Source organism: Perca flavescens, chromosome 14 (genome assembly GCF_004354835.1).
Source record: "Perca flavescens isolate YP-PL-M2 chromosome 14, PFLA_1.0, whole genome shotgun sequence".
Classification (NCBI taxonomy): Eukaryota; Metazoa; Chordata; class Actinopteri; order Perciformes; family Percidae; genus Perca; species Perca flavescens.
In genome coordinates this window covers 20,298,842-20,321,187 of record NC_041344.1, presented here as the reverse complement: position 1 = coordinate 20,321,187, position 22,346 = coordinate 20,298,842, and the positions used below count along the sequence as shown (strand labels likewise).

Here is a 22,346-nt window from a genome sequence, read left to right as displayed (position 1 = left end):
GGTCAACTCCAACTACAGTGCTAATGTTCATTATAATGAAGGAACATGTCAGAACTCTTTACATTCAGCTATGGGTTTTTTGTTTTGGTGGCAAAATCTGCAATTATAATAACAGTGGATAACAGTGATAATAATTGAGTGATATTTGTCCTTATTTAAAATACATGTTGTGTAGCTGTGCTGTTTGTTTGTCTTTTGGGAAATAAATGTGCATCTGTTCTTCATGAATAATGTATTTGTTGACCTTCAGTGCAGAGTAGTGAGTCTAGAAAAACATAAATGACGATAACATACTTACTGAATTCTGCAAGGTAGCTAAGACATTTAAAAGAAATGGATTTATTTTATTAATGAAATGAAAGTGTTAATTAATACAATTCGTTGACCTAGAGTACATTTATGCACAAGTTCTAATTCACCTTAAAATGTGGTAGCTAAACAGTAATGTTTGGTGATTAATCAAACCTTAAAATGGTTGTTGGCCTTCAAAATGTCCACAACACTAAGCGCATTATATCAGCTTGGATCTCAAGTGACCCACAAATTCGACCACCACGTGTAAAAATAGCGTCAAGTTCATTCGTCCATTACGTTATTTGGAAAATAAGTATCAAAAACTGGGAATTCCTGTCATCAAGCAATTGGGATATAGTTCACACAACAATTTGTACATTGTTCCCATTGTGACATTCAAATTACTGAAGTGGTTACAACAGAAACACAAGGACGTAGACCAAACAATGTGACAATTGTGTCTTACTATCACCTCAGAAATTTCAGTTCTACATTGAGTTTTCATGGAGGACACTTTTTGACAAAATCTGTAGAAATGAATACAGACACACATGCACAAAAACAGGAACAAAAGGTTCCTCTGTGCTATTTTTGGATCTCACAAAGTGAAATACGTCTGTCTGTGGGTTGAGTCTGATTAATAGCAGTAGCCACATTTAAATCTCTATTACCTCTTTCTTTGATGTTAGTGTATAGTTTTGACAGAAGCTCCACTTAAACACAACACATACAAAAAAAACTTAATCAGTGTGTGTGTGTGTGTGTGTGTGTGTGTGTGTGTGTGTGTGTGTGTGTGTGTGTGTGTGTGTGTGTGTGTGTGTGTGTATGTAAATGTACTGTATGTGTGGGATGGAAATATTCTACATGTGTGGGGGAAATTCTGGTCACTAAATGCCAGATCTTGACATATAGCATGGAAGGGGAACTCAGATTGATGTGTTTACAACTGAATCATGATGAAATGCACTTCTTTAGGAGAGGAAATTCTAAATAATTTGTGCGATTGTTTTTTCTTTTTTTTCCGAGTAATTCACTTTGTGCACTTGTGGTGGTGGGTTTGGGTCTGTGCAAGTGGGAATCCCCACCTGGCTCCCACATCACCTTTGACCCATACTTTGTCCTTACTTCAACTTAGCCAAAGAATGTGTGGCAGAAAGGAGAGTGTGGAAAATACTTCAGTGAGTAAAATCAGTGAGATGAGTTGACTGTTAAAGGGGCAATTTGGAAACATAGTTGGGCAGGTTTTAGATGGGGAGTTATGTGGTTCGAAAGTGGACATAAACTACGAATGTGTGTGGTTGGAGGGTGATGAGACCAGACCAGCGTGATGGAAAGCCCAGCCGACTGCTAACACAAACACACCACGGGTAGAGAAGAGGGGGGGAGGGCAGGGAGGTTGAAAAGGTGGGAGAGGAACGACAGAGAAGAAGAGTGTTTTGTGTCAGCTTTACAACAATGACAGTTGTCATTAAGATGCTGATGTTGACCTGTATTGACAGGGTCAAGGGAGTGTTTACACTAGAGTCCATTATCAAGTTTGTTCAGCGGAGAACTAATCCATATTTTGTCCTCCAGATCCCCCAACCCTTCCTGCCACCCTAGCCCAGAGAGGAGAGACTTAAGCCCTGGGAGGGGTCTATGAGTGGAGTGGCTTGGAATCTTGATTTCAGAGATGTTTCACACACTTAGAAAACAGTGTGGTGTGTGTTTGCATCATTACCATAATTGAGAGTGACTGCTAAGAGGGCACGGGCGGGGAGGTGTTGGCACTACCCCTCCAAAATACCCATTTGACAAATTATGTGAATGAATGAGAGACGTGTAGCTGGCTCGGCCCCAGGCTCATGAGCAACAGATGGGGTCAAACAGAGTAGCCTAGATAAGGGACTTGTGTGAGTGTGTGTGCTGGTGAGCTTACTGCGGTGCATTGGTTGAGACTGTTGGCACACTCACAATTACTGTTTAGGCTGCGTGCCAAGCAAAACATGCCCATACACTTCTACCAGAGACAAGCATGCCAAAGATGGTAGACTTTTGTCTTTTGTCCTTGCGCGGTTCTGTTTCCCTCCAGCTTAAAATGTTGAGTTGTTTAGTAAAGTCTTTGGCTCCTGCTCAGCAGAGCAGCCGGCGAGGCGAGGTTACTCCATGTCATTGGAATCTGTGCACAATGGACTCAAACCCCCCTCTTCCTCCTTAGCACCATGCTTGTGAACCCCTCTGCAAGAGCTCTGGTTTTATTGAACCCCTCCCTCCATACATACCCCATACCCCAACATCCATACACACAGTTTGGTCCCCCCCCCACACACACATACACACAGGAGCCCTCAGTGGTAAATTGCTCCCTGAAGAAGCAATATAAACATCAGTGTTCAATTCAAGGCCATGGTTCATTGGAATGCACCCCACCAAAACTCCATTTGGTAAGCATGTCTCTCTCTCACTCTCTCTCTCTCTCCCCTCTCTCTCTCTCTCTCCTTATTTGTCTCTCTTCCCTCCCTCTTTAACTCTCTCTCTCTTGCTCTCTCTCTCTCTCTCTCTCTCTCTCTCTCTCTCTCTCTCTGACACAGCGAGGACAGAGCGTCGTTGCCATGGCACCGCTTGTCTGAGTCAGTACCGCGGTTAAAACACGGTCACTCTCCTGGCTTTCGTGTGGGACGGTCAGTCAGCATGTTGGTGCGCGCCGGCTGAACTCGTGTGTGTAGAAAACGCATCAGTTCCGCTCTGTCCCAGGATGACTTCACCACCAGCTGTGAGACGAGGTGCATAGTGTAAGCACGCGGGGACACGTCGCACACCTGCGGCTGGATGGAAAGCGCTAGATGGAGGGACTTGCGCCGCTGTCGCCGCACTCGAACCGATTAGCCTACTTCACCTCCTCTCGTGGTCCACGGGGGAGCGCGCTTGTAAACTGATTCAACGCAGGGGATGTGAATACCTCCCCGGGATTAGAAGGTTATTGGCTGAACTACAATGCCCCGCGGCTCGGTCCGGCACTCCCGGCTATTGTTCGTGCGGCGGCGGACGCAGGGTGCCCGGTCTCCCCCGGTTCATCTCTAGTAGCCTCTGCTCCTGTGTCCCCTCGCTGCTTCGCTCAGGTCGCCCTCCCGGTGTGGATAGGATAATATGACTTCCTGGCTCCGCACATTTGGCAGCGTCCCTCTGTGTCTCCTGCTCTGCTGCTTGGTGGTCGCTGTCTGCGGTGAAGCCTCCAGTGCCGGTGAGTGGAGGCTCATTAGGGCCAATTACATCATATCCCAGCAATTAGCCTGCATCATGTAGGCTATTACGTGAAGACATCACTGCGCAACATCAGCTCCAGTGCTGTGCTCTCTTCAAGGGGTCGATGGTTTCCCAAATGTTTCACGCAAAGAAGCCACTTTATGAGCATTTAAGAATTATATTTCCACACAACTTTCATAATCGCATCTTTTAGGCAGACTAATGGACCTTTGAACCAAACATACATTAAAGCAGGGAACTATTCATTTTTGAAGGTATACGCCTGTAAACCCACAAGCAAGGCACCCACCACATCAACCTCTTGTTTCAGCATGTATTGATCAGTTATAATTAGAAGTTATGCTTCACCTATTCTGAGGTTTGCCAGAGGCCCCGAGTGCTAATTGGGTCAGAGCTGCTTGTTAGTGAGCTGTTAGTGATGTTAGGCAGTATTTCTGTGCCCTACATTTCAACCCTGTAGCTCACTGAAATGGCTCTGGAAAATTGGATTTCAGCAGATAAATCACTTCAATAAATTATTAATCCCACTACAGTGAGCTCAAGGTTCATTTTGTGCCTTTTGTCACCCTGTGAAATCTTCAGTGTACATCCCTGGCCTGCAGTATTTTAACGTTGCATTAAAGGATCTTGCATGAGTAATTTGTCACAGTGTCACTCCATTAATATATTTGTAGACATGAACGACAATTAGATAGTCCTCTCTGTGCGTCTGTCTGTCTGTGTGTGTGTGTGTGTGTGTGTGTGTGTGTGTGTGTGTGTGTGTTTGTGTGGGTGACGATCGATCGCACCACTCCAAAAACTCAAGCACCTGTTCCCACGCTCACAGCCATTTTCCCACTAAACGGCTTGCTGATACGTACTGAATAGCCTCATATGAGATGCTAAGTGGTGCTTCCATCATCAAAAGTGTGCACGAGATCTGTAATATCCACAGGGGCTCAACTGCATGGCTAATGAGTGTTGACACACACATTCTTTCATATGCTAATCACAGACTCTTCTCTTCATCCCATTTATCTTCCATCTGTCTCCTTTTCCCTTCAATTTTTACCACTTTCCCCATTTCTCTCTCTCTGCAGGTGACAGTGTGTGTGGGTCTCCTAGTATCAGTTCTTGTACAGAGTGTCTCAGACGGGGACCACAGTGTGCCTGGTGCTTCAAGGAGGTAGGAACATGTATCAAAAAAGTGTTTGTTTGTGTGTGACAGAGAGGAGGGAAAAAAAAGAGAACGTGGCAGAAATTCAGCAGCATTCCTAAGATGACACACACCATGGCTTTGATGCCATCCGCAGATGCGAATATAATATGTATGTTCAGGGTTAGTGGCCTGTGAGTAGGTCTGCATGTGTGTGTGAATGTTTCCATGCGTGCTTTCCCATGCAGCAGCAGCATAGACAGAGCCACTTTCTTTCCATGTGTTTAGTCTAGGTGCTCACACATATCACTGCATTTGTGCACTGCACGCCCTTGTGTTTGTCTGTATCTGTTTTCTGGGTGTCAGTCTGTCTCGTAAAGAGCCCACCCCGAATCAGCCTTGAAAAGCTGTAAAGCATCCCAGCGCCACACCAGTCACAACACACACACACACACACACACACACACACACACACACACACACACACACACACACACACAAAAACTACACCGTCTAGACCAGACTGACAACATGTGTGTGTTTACAGACTTCAGGTGCTTTCCCATCCTGTGAACCCTAACCTTAACCGATCATTAAGTGGGGCAGGGACTCACTGGTGTGTGAAAGCATTTAAACGCCAACCTCTCTAAACTCCCACACACACAGACACACACACACACACACACACACACACACACACACACACACACACACGTCACAAGCACTGAAAAACAAGCAGGTACAGTGCTTGTAAACCTTTATGCTTCCATTTTGTCATTTGACATATACAATGTGAGGCAAAGGGGCAAACTCTGTTAAGGAAAGTCCCCGGGAAGTCACTGTGCAACTTTCTGGTTGTCACAGTAGTTACAGGACAATTATCAGCCATAGAGACAGCTATATATATATATATATATATATATATAAACCAAATTCAGTCTAGCTTTCAAATTGATGGAATGGTCACATATTCAGCTGCAGTTTCAACTTTTATTGTAGACTGTTTGCTGCTTGCTTGTGTGCTAATTCTGTTTTAAAAGTAATCTCAATTAATTTCCTTCTCTATCTGCGTGATCTTGTTGGTTATGTCACACTCATACCAATCAGGCCCATGACCTGCTGTAAATACACACATTTAATGGTCTGTTTACAGTGCTGTCACTGTGCTTGTGTGCGTGTTTTTCACAGATGGAAGTACCAAAGGTCACTAATTCACTCTAAAGCTGCAAAGCATGACGCTGTTGTGCTGTATTGTTGGAGCAAGTAGCTTTGAGGCAGAGGAGAGCTTATAGTTACGGCAAGATTAATTTAATGAAGCGATGATTAAATCATATCCTAAATAAGTAAAAGCCAATTGGATCTATCTAATCTCTTTTATATCCATCAGAATGGCCAGTGTTTTGTCGTTTCTTCTGTATGAGATACAGAAACATTGGGTCTGGACACAGATGAGAAACACAAACAGGACACTTCTCCCTAATACACTAAACTGATGAGTTACTTCAGAATCACATCAAATTATGGTAATTTGTCATTTGTTCGGTCTGGCAGCTTTTCTCCTGTGTCTTGTTTCATGCAACAACAAATAAATCAGCAAATAAAGTATATTGACTGGCCTTGTGTGACCTGTAGGACTTTCTGGATGGGGCGGGGCCAAGCCAGCGCTGCGACCTGCCAGTGAAGCTGCTGAGGAAAGGCTGTGAACCGGAGTTCATGGAGCAGTCGGAGATCAAGGTGGAGGTCAACGCCACCGTCAGCAGTACGCAAGTGTCCCCACGAGACATCAACATCACCCTCGGACCAGGTAGACAACAGGCACCTCTGGATTTGTGCCTCGAATGCAACACAGATATGCACTGTTTTTTTATTTTCTTAGTGTGTGATGAAGCAGCTGAGGTGAAGTTTCAAATAAGTGATTTCATTATATGTGTATGCCTAGGTTCAGAGGCCAGCATCATAGTGGCTGTGAAGCAGCTGGAGCGTTATCCTGTGGATCTGTACTACCTGGTTGATGTGTCGGCATCTATGCAGGAGAACCTTGACCATGTAGGTGTTTGTCATTGCTGAAGCATTTCACTTATTCTTCTTAAGGAAAAAGTCTATTTCCAAAGGTTTAAACTAAATTCTAAATCATCACAACTTTTTCATACAAACTCCCACATCGTTTTTTATAATGGTTGGAGAAAAAAACAAGACATATTATACATTATAAACACAGATAACAGTTTGGTATTACATTATTGGGGCTTCTGAGCTGGCTACCGTCTTTACATTTGGCATGGAATAAACTGTAAACATTTTAGAGCTCAAACAAATGTGCTTCAGTGAGGACTCTCTCTGAAAGGAATTAAAAAAAAATGTGTTCCTCTCTTGGGCCTAATCCATTATATCTCCCCCTCTTCTTGTTCTCTGCTTCTTAATCCTTGTCTTCTTCTTCTACTTCTCCCTCTTACCTTCTTTTACCAACCCTTGGATTCCCCATTCTGTGTTCAATTGCCTCTGCATGTTCTCTGTGGTCCAGTTGAAGACAGTGGGTGTGGCGCTGTCTCTTCGTATGACGGAGCACTCATCGGACCTTTGGCTGGGTTTCGGCTCGTTTGTGGACAAACCGGTCTCCCCTTACATCAATGTCCATCCCTCCAAGATCAACAACCCCTGCAGGTAAGACACAAAATTAGGGTTAGTCCTCCACATAGCTTTTTTTGAGATTATTCTTGCATTGAAAAGAATATATATATATATATATATATATATATATATATATATATATATATATATATATATATATATATATTTTGCCTTGTGAGACAAAAAGAGTGGTGTCATGATTTGAGTGATTATTTAAAAATACATCCAAGCAAGCTGCTCCCATTAGTTGCTCCCAATTTTGTGTGACTCAGGGACAGATTTGTCAGTTGTTGAGGGGCAACATTGTTTTGATGATGAGCCGTGCTGGCAGACAGAAACAACAGACAGGCTTTTGACATTCATTTGTACTGAGCTCTACATCCTTATATGTTGCAATTAAAACAATCTGGACCATCTCCATCTCTCACCAGTGATTATGAGATCCGCTGTCGTCCAGCCCACGGCTTCCACCACGTATTGAGTATGACTGGAAATATGAGCGAGTTCACACGTGTGATCAAACGCCAGCGCATCTCCGGAAACATGGACACGCCGGAGGGAGGACTGGATGCTATGCTGCAAGCAACTGTCTGTCAGGTCTGTATAGCTGGGAAATCAGGCTCACAAGAGCTACCTGTGTGCAACAAAGGGGAAAGGGAGTTACCAGCAGATTTTTTATGGCCAGCCAGTTTCCTTGAGTGGCTTAAATATGTTCAGAAAAGTAAGGCATAACCCCAAATTTGGTAGTAAGCCTGCATACCGGGGAAAGAGGCATTTATTCTGGGAGAATGGTGGCACTCTGACTCAGCAGTGGATATTACCACTGGAATCCCACTAAGTAATGACACCATTGCTGGGGTATGGCAGACACACACACACACACACACAGTTGCTTATGCTATGGCTGCAGGAGGGCTATGAGTAACATCACGCAGGGGGGCCCTGAGTAACCAACTTGCAGGGGAACACCATGTCATCGTTCAAGAAATAGACTCTCCATTATGTCAGGCCTACTTATAAACTCACTGGGTTTCCTTAAATACACACACACTCGTAAACAAACTTGTCTCACACTGAGGGAGGGTCTATGACTGGTGGAGGAATCTCTGCTGCGTTTCCTTTAATTGGGCATCACAGAGAGAGCTGATCACCGCAGGAACTAATAGCTCGGATGAGTAAAATGTTGCAGTTTCTTACCACATGTGTAAAAATATAAAGCATGAACATATTTTCCACATCACTAGTGATATAAGGGGATAAAAATGAGAGAATCTATAAAACTACTCTCCAGGAACGTTGATGAATGAATGATTTACACACATTACACACACAATATCCTGATTCCTCTCCTTCTCTCTTTTAGAGGTCGGTGGGTTGGCGACCAGAGGCCAAGCGTCTGCTGCTCCTGATGACCGACCAGCCGTCTCACCTCGCCCTGGACAGCCGGCTGGCAGGGATTGTTACGCCACACGATGGCCTGTGTCACCTGGAAAACAATGTATACACGGGGAGCACTAGGATGGTAAGAGGAGGAAACTTGTAGATGCTGGGAAGTCGAGCTTACATAAAAGAGCTGAAAACTGTAACTGTAAAAGAGCTGAACCTTTTAACTAGGCGTTCAATGCATCTTAAAGTTTACATGGTCTCACATTAATATGGACTGTACATTACTACATGGGCTGCGGGTGAAATGAGTCTCGTAGAGTTTCAATTGCAGATAGACACAAATAATATACTTACTTAAAGGAATATTATGTTGAGTTTTTGGGAAATATGCTTATTTGCTTTCTGTTTCTACTGTTTCTTTAAAGCCAACATGGTCACATGCTAATATGAACTGTGTACACTCTACTACATGGGGTGCAGTTGAAATGTGGACCACGTAGACTCTAAAGTTTAGAGACACATTACTGTATTTTTAAGAATGGTAGACTTAAACTTGATATGGTACATCAGGGGAGGGGGACATAAAAATGCTTTCCTGAAAAAGTTTTACATGTATTTAGTCTGTTGTTTGTCTCCTTTTCAGGATCATCCCAGTGTGGGTCAGTTGTCCGATAAGCTGCTTGAAAACCATATGTACTCCATCTTTGCTGTGGAGAAGCATCAGTACCAGTGGTACGAGGTAATCTCTCCCACACAATTGCAAACAACAAAATGTATACATGAGAAAACAAATGTTTTTAGGGTGTGGAGACTTCCATAAAATCACAATTTCTTTTTCCCTTTTCTTCTTTAGGAGTTGGTACGTTTGCTGCCTGGCTCCTACCTGGGGAAGTTAGGCCTCTTCCAGGCTCCGAACCTTATAGAGCTGGTGGTGGATGCATACAAGGTACAGAGCACTCACCTACTGTACTTCCTCTGCAACTTCTTTCTCATTTTTGTCCTCCCACGGTACATGATTCAAAAGGCCTCAGAATCAGTCATACTACAGAAAAGGCTACATTTAGGTAGAACAGGCAAAAATGGACAGACACTTGTAATACAAAATTCTGAAGTTGGAGATGATTAGAGATGTTTTTAGTTGCTAAAAGGCCTAATGAAACTGAAAAACACATATGAGGACGGGAGGTTATGGAGGGGTAAGGCGTGTGTATGTGTGTGTGTGTGTGTGTGTGTGTGTGTGTGTGTGTGTGTGTGTGTGTGAGAGAGAGACTAGAGGTTTGTTCAGTTGGCAGCAGTAGGCTATAATTTTGCCTCAGGCACAGCGCTCCATTGTTTGCTTCGAGAATCTGCCGAATCCACAGATCCGGGTGCACAGCCATGCATACATGCACACACAAACACACACATACACACACAAACACACACACACACACACACAGACAAACACACACACACACACACACATGCATACACAAGCAGCAGAGCCCGAACAGAAGCTGGCATTATAATAGCTATCAGATCCCCACGGAAACCATGTGTCCTAATCATGGACGAATACAAAGATGCTATTTTCGGCCCCACCTCCTTGTTCCCATAAACCCCCCTGTATTTCAGACTGAAAGGGCTTTCTTGGGACATGTGACTACTTTAATTAATCACACTTCTCCCTTTCTGTCTCTCTTTCTCTTTTTTACCGTGCCTTATTACTTTGCACTCACAACGATTATATTCAATGCATTTGACACTTTGTCACAAGAACTGTCACCATTCTTACCACTCTCTTTTATCGTAAGCCACATTCCCTTGGAACCATCATAAAACATTGCATTTCTTGATATCAAGCAGTAAAGTTAAGGTTGCTTTTTAATCTCTCTCTACCCTTGCTCCATCCAGAGGTTGTTGTCAGAGGTGGCTGTGTCAGTGTCAGTGGAGGACAAGGCAGTCAGCAGGTACTGGGTGTCTGTATCTCCCCTCTGCCCCAGTGGATCCACAGCTAAGGACCAGAGCTGCTCGGGGGTGCAGCCCAACCAGACGGTAAACACACAAGCAGTATCAAAGCACACACAGGATTAAAACAATACAAGAATTTAGCAAAGTGTTACTCATACTTATACCGAAGTCTTCGCTTTAAACTCCTACAGATGTCACAGGACATGTATTGGTTGTATTGGATTACTATGACACATACAAACACACTCCCACACACACATCACTGAGAGCTAAAGATTTGGCGAATAATCCTAGTTGAGCGGATTACAGGCTGTGTTTAACAGGAAAACATTTTCATGTGATTCCATGACCTATTCGTCCTAAAATCCTAACATTGCCCAACATCAGAGCCTTAGAAGAAAAAAATAGGACATTTATATTTAGAAATGGGCCATTGGACATCCACTGCTCTCATACCTGTTCCATTTATTCACAGAAAGAAAAAAAAGTCTGCACAACTGCAGAGGAGCTTTGAACATGTACCACCAAAACAAGTTCCTTCCTGAGGCTATTTTGCAGAGGCACCGTCATTGTGTCCGGGGACTTAGCGCCGCCCATGACGATTGTGATTGCTTTAAAGAAATGCCAATAAACCCGAGCACGTTTTTCTCCCATCCCAGAATGCTGTGTGGGTTAGCCAGACCCTCCTCCTCCGCAGCGCTGTGGAGAAAGGTCTGGCAATGCGAGACTATACAAAAGGCTACTATCAACAAATGTTCAACTATAACAACCAAAGGAACCCCCTTTTGATACTAATAACAACACTTTCAGCACATTTGAAAAAGTTCTTCCTGTTCACTCCCTAAACTGCCGATGAGACTCCTCTCCTCCATAACCTTTTGGGGCTCTTAACTTTGTCGAACACCAAGATACTTAATGGCCGCTCTATAGTTGCTCCATTGTGCAGCTAGACTTCAGCCCTTTAATCCATGGGTGGATTAAAGTGAATTATGGAAAGCACCCACATTTACCAGAATGGTGATAAAAATCAAATGAAAGGCCTTCCTGTAGATTCAAAGCTTAGGCATGCACAATTTCCCAACCACATGAACAGAATAATTATTCACATTAAGTTATATCTCACTTAGAATCCAGTTCCACGTTACTTATGTTGGATAATAACCAGGAAGTATTTAAGTCTTAACAAAGATTGTCATAATTATGCAATGACAGGAGGTAGATCATTTTATGTTATTCCTTTTTAGATGTACAGCAGGAGTGTCATATGGGGAAATACATTTTTACGCTGCTGCATTTCTCTGGAATTGTGTAGTACCTCTAAAGCAAGAAAGGGTTGTTAGTCGATTATTAATCTGTTGTGTTGGTGTTTTTTAACCTGTTTTGTATATTTGTCAAAGGGTAACCCTTTCCCTCTTTCTAACAGGGACGACAACAGAAATAAGCTTTATTATGTATTTAATCCAGAACAATTTTAATTGTACTGCATGTCAGAACTTTACCTTTAATACTGTCAAATAAATTTACCTACTGACATGCAAACAGCTCTGTGAAGCTGTACTTAGACACAGTGGTGCTCTGAGCTAAATGCTAACTACATCATGCTAACATTCTCACAGTGACGATGCTAACATGCTAATACTAATATTGAGCAGGTATAATCTTTACCATGTCCACCATCTTAGTTTAGCATGTTAACAGTTTTGCAAATTCTTGGTCATAAACCAATGTAGTGGACAAATTTAAATTTTGATCTGATAAAGGAACAAAAAAAAAAGTCAAGGATCACAAAAAGTTATTAGGATTCATCCTCTGGGGACCATGGATGTCTGTACCAAATTTCATGGCAACCCATCTAATAGATATTTTAGTCTGAACCAAAGTGGTGATCCACTTTTTGTCTTCACATGCAGGTCTACTTCAATATCACCATTGGAATGCACTCTTGTCCTGACAATGGTGAAGATGAAGATGTAACAGTGCTGGTTCGACCTGTGGGTTACAACGAATCCACCATCGTTAGGATCCACTCTAAATGCCGCTGCAGTTGTGGACCAACGAGGCACTGCAATGACGACAGCCAATCACCATGCAAAGGAACACAAGACAGCCCCAGTCAGGAGCAGAGGCCGGATCATGGACTAATTAAGGACTCAGACAGAGATTCAAACTGGAATTGCAAAGCGGATGGGTCTGATGTGGACTGCAGTGGTCGGGGAGTGTGTGAGTGTGGGAGGTGTGTGTGTGAGCAGACCAGACTTGGGACAGTATATGGAAAATACTGCGAGATAGATGACTTCTCCTGCCCGTACGAAGGAGGGCTGCTGTGTGGAGGTAAGTGGGGAACACTTAAAAAAATGATGTATTATGTACACTTAGTCACAGTTTTTTTCAATTGCTAAACAACAGTGGTCACAACTGAAGCCACATGTGCAAAACTCTAACTACAGTCTGCATTACCAACAGTCACCTGAGCTAAACAGTTAACTCTGCATCTTATCTCCTGCAAAACTCATTCCAAGCAACACGTCTCAAAACAGGCTCAGTGAAGCCAAACACTTTGAACAATCCTGCCTCTCTCCAGCATCATGCGACAAGTTTTTATCATCACATTGGATGTCCTCTCTTGCCATGCACCTGCATCGTCATTATACAAATGAATGTGGAATTTGCATTCTTCCACCTCCATTACTTTCTGAAAAACAGTAAGTGTGCAGCTACAGTAGTAAAGGAAGTGTTTTTCACAGTTTTTTATAGCTGTGTATATGTAACCTGGATATATTGGTATCTTTGCTCTTTTACCTGTTTCTATCGTACGGTACTATGTATAACTGTTTCATTCTTACTTGGTGTTTCTTTTTATCTCCAAAAAAAAGTCTTCCTGAGCTTTCCCTATACATATACTGTAATAAGTCTAAAACAAGACACCTGCTTAGGCTTTCAGCTGAAATTGCAATCAGCAGCGTTTGAAATGCACCAGACTGAAATCCATTCTGTTTTGAATGTGTGGTTAACAGTTTTGACAGCAGTGTGTTAGCATTTGAACAAAGTGCTGTAAATCTACAGTGTTGTGCAGGTTGTAGTTAAAGCCATGGGATAAGTGTGTAGAGCTTTTGAAAACTGTGTTCAAGCAATGAAAAATGAACTAGAGTTTGGTCCACATGAACTGCTGCTGTGCAGACTGTAGTTAGAGTTTTGCACATGTGGCTCCAGTTATGCCCACTGTCGGTTAGCAATTTAAAAAAAAAAACTGTAATAGCGATATCACAAGAAATCAAAAAACACTTTTGATACAAAGGAATACATAGTCTACATCTTTGTTTGCTTCTGTAACACTTTCCTTCCGTCTCTGTCTGTCCTTCTCAGGGCGTGGTGTGTGTGTGTCAGGAGAGTGTGTGTGTGAGGTGGACTGGACAGGTGATAGCTGTGGTTGCCCCGTCTCCACAGCAACCTGCCAATCAGCCAATGGCTTGCTTTGCAGCGGGCGGGGGAGATGTGTGTGCGGCAAGTGTTTGTGTGAAGACCCTCGTCACTCTGGAGACTTCTGTGAGAGATGTCCTGCTTGCCAAAGCACCTGCCAATCATATTGGTACTTGCCGTTTTCTATTTGCTACCACAAAGCATGATGGGAGCTCTTACAGAACTATTTGTAGCTGAAGCTGACACTGTGGTCCTCTCTCTCTCAGGAAGTGTGTGGACTGTCACCTGTCACACGGCCTTTCACAAAAAAAGGCAGGACACTGCAACAACACCTGTGCACCACTGGTGGGCTACATGGATGATGTATCAGGTACAGCCACTTTAGCTAATAGAATATGCTCTGAGCTTTGGGATTTGCACGTTTGTAGTTTTGTGGATCTAAGGAAAGTTGGACTATAGACTATAGACTATGATGGGTTTACGTTGTGTTTATTTGTTGTCCAAAATATGCAGCCTCTCGTTCTTCTATTTACAGATACAGCAGACACAGAACAACATAAGCATTGATTTGGAGTCATGTTTCTGACTTGAGTGATATACTGTAACTCCAATATACACTCTCCTTTTAGATCAGTTTTGGTCTCCACCTACTGTTGGGAAGCATATCTGGCTCCTAGCAAATATATGCTCGATGTTCACCCGGTAGTCACTAACTTGATCTGTCTGCTGTTTGGTGCTGGGCACAAAGTGTACAGCAGGTTTATCACTGCTGCTGCTGAAAATGCGTTGATAAGAAAACCAACACAAAGGGTGATACGAGTTATGTATGAGTTGGGTTATAATTTTGGGGATTTGTCACTACCAGAAGCACCTTTTACATTACTCGTAGTAATGTGATACATTGTTAGTAGTATAAAAATGTTGATTGCTTTAGGTTTAAGGTGAAAACTGAAGAGCTGTAAAACACAGCAGCTCTCTTGTAATGCTACCCTCATTGATTCTTTTGTTTTTAGTAATCCTAGAGGATTTTCAGTAGGGATTTGAGTTAAACATGTCTGGACTGAATAACAACTCTCTCCCCTCCCTCTCTCTCTCTCTCTCTCTCTCTCTCTCTCTCTCTCTCTCTCTCTCTCTCTCTTAAACACAAAATGTTCAGGCCAAGCAGGGGAGATGTTGATTCAGTGTATGTACATCAGTAATGACAGCTGTCGCTATCGCTTTCAAACAAGCTCACAGTCTGGTCAGACCCAGCTTCACATAAGCACAAGACCAGGTACAGTATAATGTCAACACACACACGCACAGGCCTTCATTCGAGGTCACTTCCGTTGCTACCATTGCTGCACCACTGCACCCTGGTGTATTTGAGTCAGCAAGCCTGCTGTCAGCGTTACAGCTGTATTTTACATTTCCCCTCAATTCCCAGCTTACCTTTTTCCCACACACACACACACATTATTGACACATCCAAGTGTTACAGTTCATCCCCGCCTTTCCAATTTTTGGAACAGCACCGTTCATTGTGCGTTCCCCCATCTCCCCCTATCCCCACCCCCCCCTCCACCCAACGGGACACTCTCTTCCGGCTCAAGCCCACTCCTCCCAGGTCCAGCAGGAGCAATGTCTCCATGGTAACCCTGTTACAAAATGTCAGAGCACTCTTTGGGTTCTTTGTGTTGAGCGATGATCCCGTCATCCACACATGCTCCCCAGCAGAACACAGCCAGCTGACTATTCAGTGCAGCACCACTGGCACAGCTGCCACTGACTAGGCTGTGTAAGTGTGTGTGTTTGTATTTAAAGTAATTAAGTATATTTACTTAAGTACAACTTTGAGGTATTTGACATGAGTATTTCCATTTAATGCTACTTTATACTACTACTCTACTACCTTTCAGAGATTAAAAAAAATGTGTGAGTGGAAACTTTAAAGAACTTGTTTTTTACAGTGAAACCTTATGTGTGTGTCCACAGAGTGTGCCAGCAGCAGCCGGCTGGTAGGTACATTCCTGAGTGTGTGTGCTCTGACAGTGCTGTGCGGGTTGGTGGCGGTGGCTGTGTCCCGGCTGCTGCTACAGAAGAGACACTTGTCACGAGAGGGCGCTGCTGAGGACGGAGGCTATCACTGCACTGGAAAGGTTAGCTATCAAAAGTCGAGTATGTTTGAGCTGGTCATCCGCACAACAATGTTTTAATTTAGATGTCTCTGGAGCCCTCAGAAGTTTGCCTAGAAATCTAGATGCACCCTAGTGGCAGCAAATTTATTTTGCAGCCAGGGGGGTGCAACTCTCCGTTGGCTTGCGAGCTGGAAAAACCAAACTCTGGTCAGGCCAATCGCATCGTGTATAGAGTCGGTGGGCGGGGCTTATGGCTGCTGCTGCTGGGAACAGTGGTCTTCTGGAAGACTTGGAGTTAAGCTTTTCTTTGAGAAAAGAACAAAGAACGGCACAGAAATCATTCTTAAAAAAGGCAGATGTGTTCGGAGTTTTGCCGACCGGATACGGCAAAAGTTTTATCTATCAACTAGCTTCGCTACCTTCTTCGTTGCTCTGCCTGGTTGTAGCGCTATCCTTTTGCGTGCAGAGGGAATTTGAAAGACAACCGTTTATCCCGCCCCTCGAATTGAGCCCTGCCAATGGTGAGTTCCCATTATTCAGGATATTTTTGTTCATGTGTACTGTCTGCTGAAACCAAGTGTGAGGAATTTGAGTGTGCTGTTGGAGGTACAGCTGTATTTTACATTTCCTTTTAACTCCCAGCTCACCTAGCCTGGCTACAGCTCACCATCTACAGTGTCAGATTTGTGACTTTACAATGATGTACAGCACCTTTGAGAAGAGGGAAATGATGGCGATTTCTCAGGTGGGGGGGTTATGGAAATATGTGTGACTATTCACAATAGTTTATACACTATTGTGAAAGTGTTTGGAAAACATTGTGTTTCAGTAATTTTTGAAAATGTACATAGAAATGACTCCCTGTTGATGTCACAGATGTAACTTTATTCTCAGGGAAAATGTAGTTCACAACTGGGATACAACTTAACCCATATAAGGGACCAAAGGTCACGATATCTCCATTCTGCATTACATGTGAAATCTCACGTTTATAGCAATGTAGTCTTGCATTGCCAGACCTTCCACAGCGATGCGGAGGAGGGTCTGGCGAATCCACTAGGGCTGCAACTAACGATTATTTTAATAATCGATTAATCTGTCGATTATTTTTTCGATTAATCGATGAATCGGATAAAAAAAAAGCATTAATTTACATCAACTCAATACATGCATACTTATTGTTTTAGTTAATAGTTGTGTAAAGGTAAGAAACCCAAATAGCAGATACAGACAAGACAGACAGACAGACAGACAGACAGACACAAACACACACACACACACTTATTCATTAAATTATTACCATCATTGTAGTAAGTGCAAGTTAAGTTCGTTTATACACCACACACTATTATATTTGTCAACAATAACTGATATGGGACAAAGCACATAATATATACATAACAGATTGAAAAATTAATGTGCCAAAAAAGGCGAGTGAATAAAACCATGTCTTTAGTCTTGCAAACTATACCACCCCTGCTTTATTATTGTTATTACCGAGCTAACGCTAGCTTGTCATGCTAGTCAGCTTGATAACGAGTAAACAGCAGCACCAGAAGAGCTACTGGAGGGACGGTACGTTCTTCACTTCAGAACGGAACAGAAGTAGGATAGTGTAGTGACTTTACCCTGCTGTTGAACTCCCTTCCTCCTCATCAAGGACTCCAACATGTTTACGTTTTAGGTGCTGACTCATCACCGTGGTGCGCCCGTGCCATGCCGTGTCGCTTTTGCTTATCTTGCAATTAACACGTTTTTTATGACTTGGGTCGTACTGATTTCTCTGCCTCCGCCGAGTGTTTCAGAACAACGTTACGGGTCTCTCCGGTCTCTCTCCGTATTTCCTCTACCCCCGCTCTGCTCTTTTTTCTTTTCTTTCGCTCCGCGCTGCTCCGCGCTGCTCCGCGCTGCGCTCAACTCAATTTTTTTTTTTTATCTCCGCGACTAGGTGGCCTTATAGTTGCGCGACACAACGAATCGATAATTAAATTTGTTGCCAACTTTTTTAGTAATTGAATTTTATCGATTCGTTGTTGCAGCCCTAGAATCCACACAGCATTCTGGGATGGGAGAAAAACGTGCTCTGGTTTTTGGGCATTTCTTTAAAGGGGTGATAGAATGATTATATAGGGTATTTCACACTGTTCCTTAAGGTCTCCTAATAGGGTATGTAACATTCGTTGGGCGGAAAATGTCCCAGTTGATATTTTTTTTATTATGATGCAGCCCTGTGTTTTGGCCCTATTTGGAACAACAGCTTTTCTTCCAAATATGGTATGCTCATGAATATTTAGATGAGCTGCACGCTGATTGGTTGAGCCAACCCACACACACACACACACACACACACACACACACACACAGATACGGAGCTACACGCACACACACACACACACACACACACACAGACACGGGGCTACACAAAGACACGTAGCTACACACACACACACACACACACACACACACACACACACAGAGCTACACACATACACATACACACACAGAGCTACACACACACGGAACTACACACACACACACACACACACACACACACAGAGCTACACGCACACACACACAAAGCTACACTGTCACGGTGCTACACACACACAGACACGGAGCTACACACACACACACACACACACACACACTGACATGCCCAGACAATATCCTTGAAAAACTTCAAAACTTTCTTCTTTCTAAAGTATGTGTGTGAGATCCTGACAGAGCTCCAGCTCAGCCGGTCTGTGAAGGGGGAGAGGCCAACCGGGAAGGCATCAAACCAGATTGTGGAGCTCTTGAAGTCCGACACTGTCTTAAAAAATTTGCAATTAGCCATACATTTTCGTAAAACAGCCCATATTTGAGCTCTACATAGTTGATTTCTCGCATAAAAAAAGTCTCAGAAGTGAATTTAGTAATGGAATATTAGAGATTGCTTGACCTAGATTCAGAAGACTAAAATGACCTCAGGTCAGTGGTGTAGACTATGCAAATGTTGGGGCGTGACAAAGACTAGGAGTTGAGGAGTTGACATCAACTTTTAGCTTTGTTGAGATTCGCCCGTTTTCAGAGGCAGTTTCAAATTGTGAGATTTGCAGAGGAAAGAGGTGTCAATGGGATTTTGAGGTTGTATGTATGTCCTATTTACCCACCAAACTGTCATTTTTCAACATATGACAAGGTAAAATCGGTTTTGCATTCTATCACCCCTTTAAACCAATCACAATCGTCTTGAGCGGCACTAAGCCCCGGACGGTGCAATGGCACCGCTGCAAAATAGCCTCGGAAGGAACTTGTTTTGGTGGAACATGTGTACGTTCAAAAGTTGTTTTAGTCGTGAGATAGAAAAGTGTGTGTGTGTGTGTGTGTGTGTGTGTGTGTGTGTGTGTGTGTGTGTGTGTGCGCGTGTGTCTATTATTGACTGCATATTACTTTACCCTTCAGGACCTGTCATACATCCCAACAACCAATGAGAAGACAGTTACCTACAGGAGGGACTGTCCACCTGACCGTCCCTTGGAGATGCACATTCAGGTTCCCAAGATGCCCCTCGGTGACCCCTGGCAGTACTAGGCAAAGGTCAAAAGGAAGTCAGTGGAGACATATAGAAGGAGAATCAACAAAAGGCTTTCTTTCTGCCTCTTACACGTCATAAAACTTCAACCAGCTGCACATGGAGACTAGTGATAGTGATAAACTAAACTATGAAACCTCCATGGGATCACATTTGTAAAATGAACTGACCAAACTCCCATAGACTGTATGACTAATGTGGCCAGTGTCCTGGAAATCGAGATAAAACAAAGAGCACATATCCCCCATCTCTTCTTCCTCTGTAGCAGCAGGAAGGCTGCTTCTTCCACAGGGTAAAGGGTGATCATTTCTTGCTTTTTAGCCATGAAGCAGTTAGTGCTCTAACTTATGTGTGTGTGTGTGTGTGTGTGTGTTAGAGAGAGAGAGAGAGAGAGAGAGAGAGAGAGAGAGAGTGGTCCAGGTAGATGCATGTATGATCTATCTAGGCCTTCTATTTATGATTTTATAGAAACACTACATGTTTTAGGTTTATGTGATTGTGTGACACTCCATTGCTCTCCTTGTCTTAGTCTGCCCCCCTGTGGCCAGCTTTAGGTACAACATGTTTCTCTCCAATAATACTGTCAACACATTACTGACCTCAGCTGTAATGCATTGGTATCTAATTCATGAAATACACCTATGACTCTGTATGCCTTTTTATTTTTTAATTTGATTTTTATTTGTGGCATACCTTGTCATGTATTGTCTTTATTGCATTTTGTTTTTGTCAACCGATCAATTGCATTGCAAATTAGTCTTACTTTATGGCATTTTTCTATCATAAGTAAGAATTTAGTTTCAAGTGATTGTCAGTTTTTTTAAATCTGGTTAGACTTGCACTAGAGCAATTGTTTTGCATTATACTACTGAAAACTGTGGGATCTCTGGGGCAGGAGAGCTGTGATGGTGGGTGTGAAATGTTTGGTTCGCTATATGTTGGGCATTAGGAGGCATATATCGACACATTAAGTGCATTTGAAGCTAATGTAACACATCCACAACACTGGAATAACTATGGACTTTGAAATAATTTTTTTTTTTAATGACATACTACATGGCAACTGCATCATCAAATTCCGGCACGTGTGGCCTTTATAACAGAGACAACAACAGAACTGTGTCTGGATGCATATGCTGATCATCCCAGAGCCATTACTGACAAATTACGACTTTGAGAACAACTCCTGCGAAGGGCCAAATTGTCTCTGAAGGTACTGAGGTCCGAGGTGAAATAACATCCCTCATGCACTAGAGCCTCTGAGAGTGCTAGTTGCATGTCATCTTGTGAGACTTTTGCTTGCCCAATTGTGTTCCTCTTTTTGGATTTTATTTAACATAATGTTGTTTACAGCAATAGCAGCTCTCCTTCACTGTAAGTCAGGAACGCTAATTATTATTTATTGTGATTTTATTATTCTTTCTTTTTATTTATGTTAATTGTGCCATTTTATGATAAGGGTACTTGGATTACAGGTAGTTAGTACTGTTTGTGTTTAATATAGCACATTCTATCTCTAACCATGAGAATAGTTCAGCAATAAGGTTATAACCATCTCATCTAACTCAGTTCGGAGTAACAACAGCACTTTTCTATGTAGTTTTGCTGATAATTAATGTGACTAGTTGTGTAGCATGAATGTTTTCATTACAATAAAATGTGCAAGATTTTTTTTATCATTTCTTGAGTTCCTTAGCTTTTCTGTACCAACAGGTTGTATTTTAAATATTTTTAATGAACATGTGGAAAATTTGTGAGGCCAAATTCATGTCAGTGTGGTGAAATATGGAAATATGTATTACATATTATAACGCAGTGCCAAATTAAGCAAGCCTAGTGTCTCATTTGCAAGCTAACCTGGATTTCTTAATGAATATGAAGTCAATGTTTTCAGTTCTGTTTAGTCTGAGGTTTTGTGCAGATCTGGCAATACTTTTATAATATATTTTTTGATGCAACAAAATGTACAAACATCAAGTTGTGACCATCTAAAAACCTGTGACTGTATAAACTGAACACTAGGTGGAGATGCACACTGAGGCTACTGATATGTGTGTTCACAACCACTGTAAATATTCAAGCAATATGCTGTTACAGAAAGTGTGCAAAATACGTTTTGTAATTGATCCAATATCATTATTTCTTTAATAGATCAGTGCAGAACTGAAATCATTTCAATACCTTGATCAGGCTAATTTGATTTCCACAAGCCTGCTACAAGCCTCAGTTAAACCCTGAATTAATAAACTGATAAATTAGTATATACAGTGATTCATTCTAGTATCCTAGTTAATTATTATATAGGTTATAGTCAAGATAATAGTTATATACTGTTTTAAATTTATAATTTAAAAAAATAGTAGGCTACTCTTTAGTCATAAATTATAACACAGCCTTCAAAAAATGCTTGGATTAAATCATATGCATAGCAGGTTTAACGAGAAACGAAATATGTCCAAAAATGTTCCTGTTTTATTGAGTTATAATCATGATTTATAAGCAGAGATAAATCAGTTTTATCTTTCAAACAAACATTTTAAAATAACCTATAACAATAATAACCCAGATAATGATATAACAGGCCACTTGTTTAATTCTAAAC

The 22,346-nt window shown here is 42.4% G+C and overlaps 1 protein-coding gene across 1 annotated transcript; it reads left to right on the top strand.

The window, feature by feature from the left end:
* Positions 1–2,868: 2,868 nt before the first annotated feature.
* On the top strand, positions 2,869–21,423 carry itgb8 (integrin, beta 8). The gene is made up of 16 exons (XM_028598229.1): positions 2,869–3,514; positions 4,617–4,702; positions 6,305–6,476; positions 6,612–6,718; positions 7,194–7,333; positions 7,732–7,897; positions 8,664–8,822; positions 9,330–9,425; positions 9,540–9,632; positions 10,580–10,720; positions 12,547–12,967; positions 14,000–14,222; positions 14,320–14,423; positions 15,210–15,326; positions 16,028–16,191; positions 19,615–21,423. Exons 1-16 carry the CDS (start codon positions 3,421–3,423, stop codon positions 19,741–19,743), a joined length of 2,412 nt encoding a protein of 803 aa, XP_028454030.1. The 5' UTR covers positions 2,869–3,420; the 3' UTR covers positions 19,744–21,423.
* The last annotated feature ends 923 nt before the right edge of the window (positions 21,424–22,346 follow it).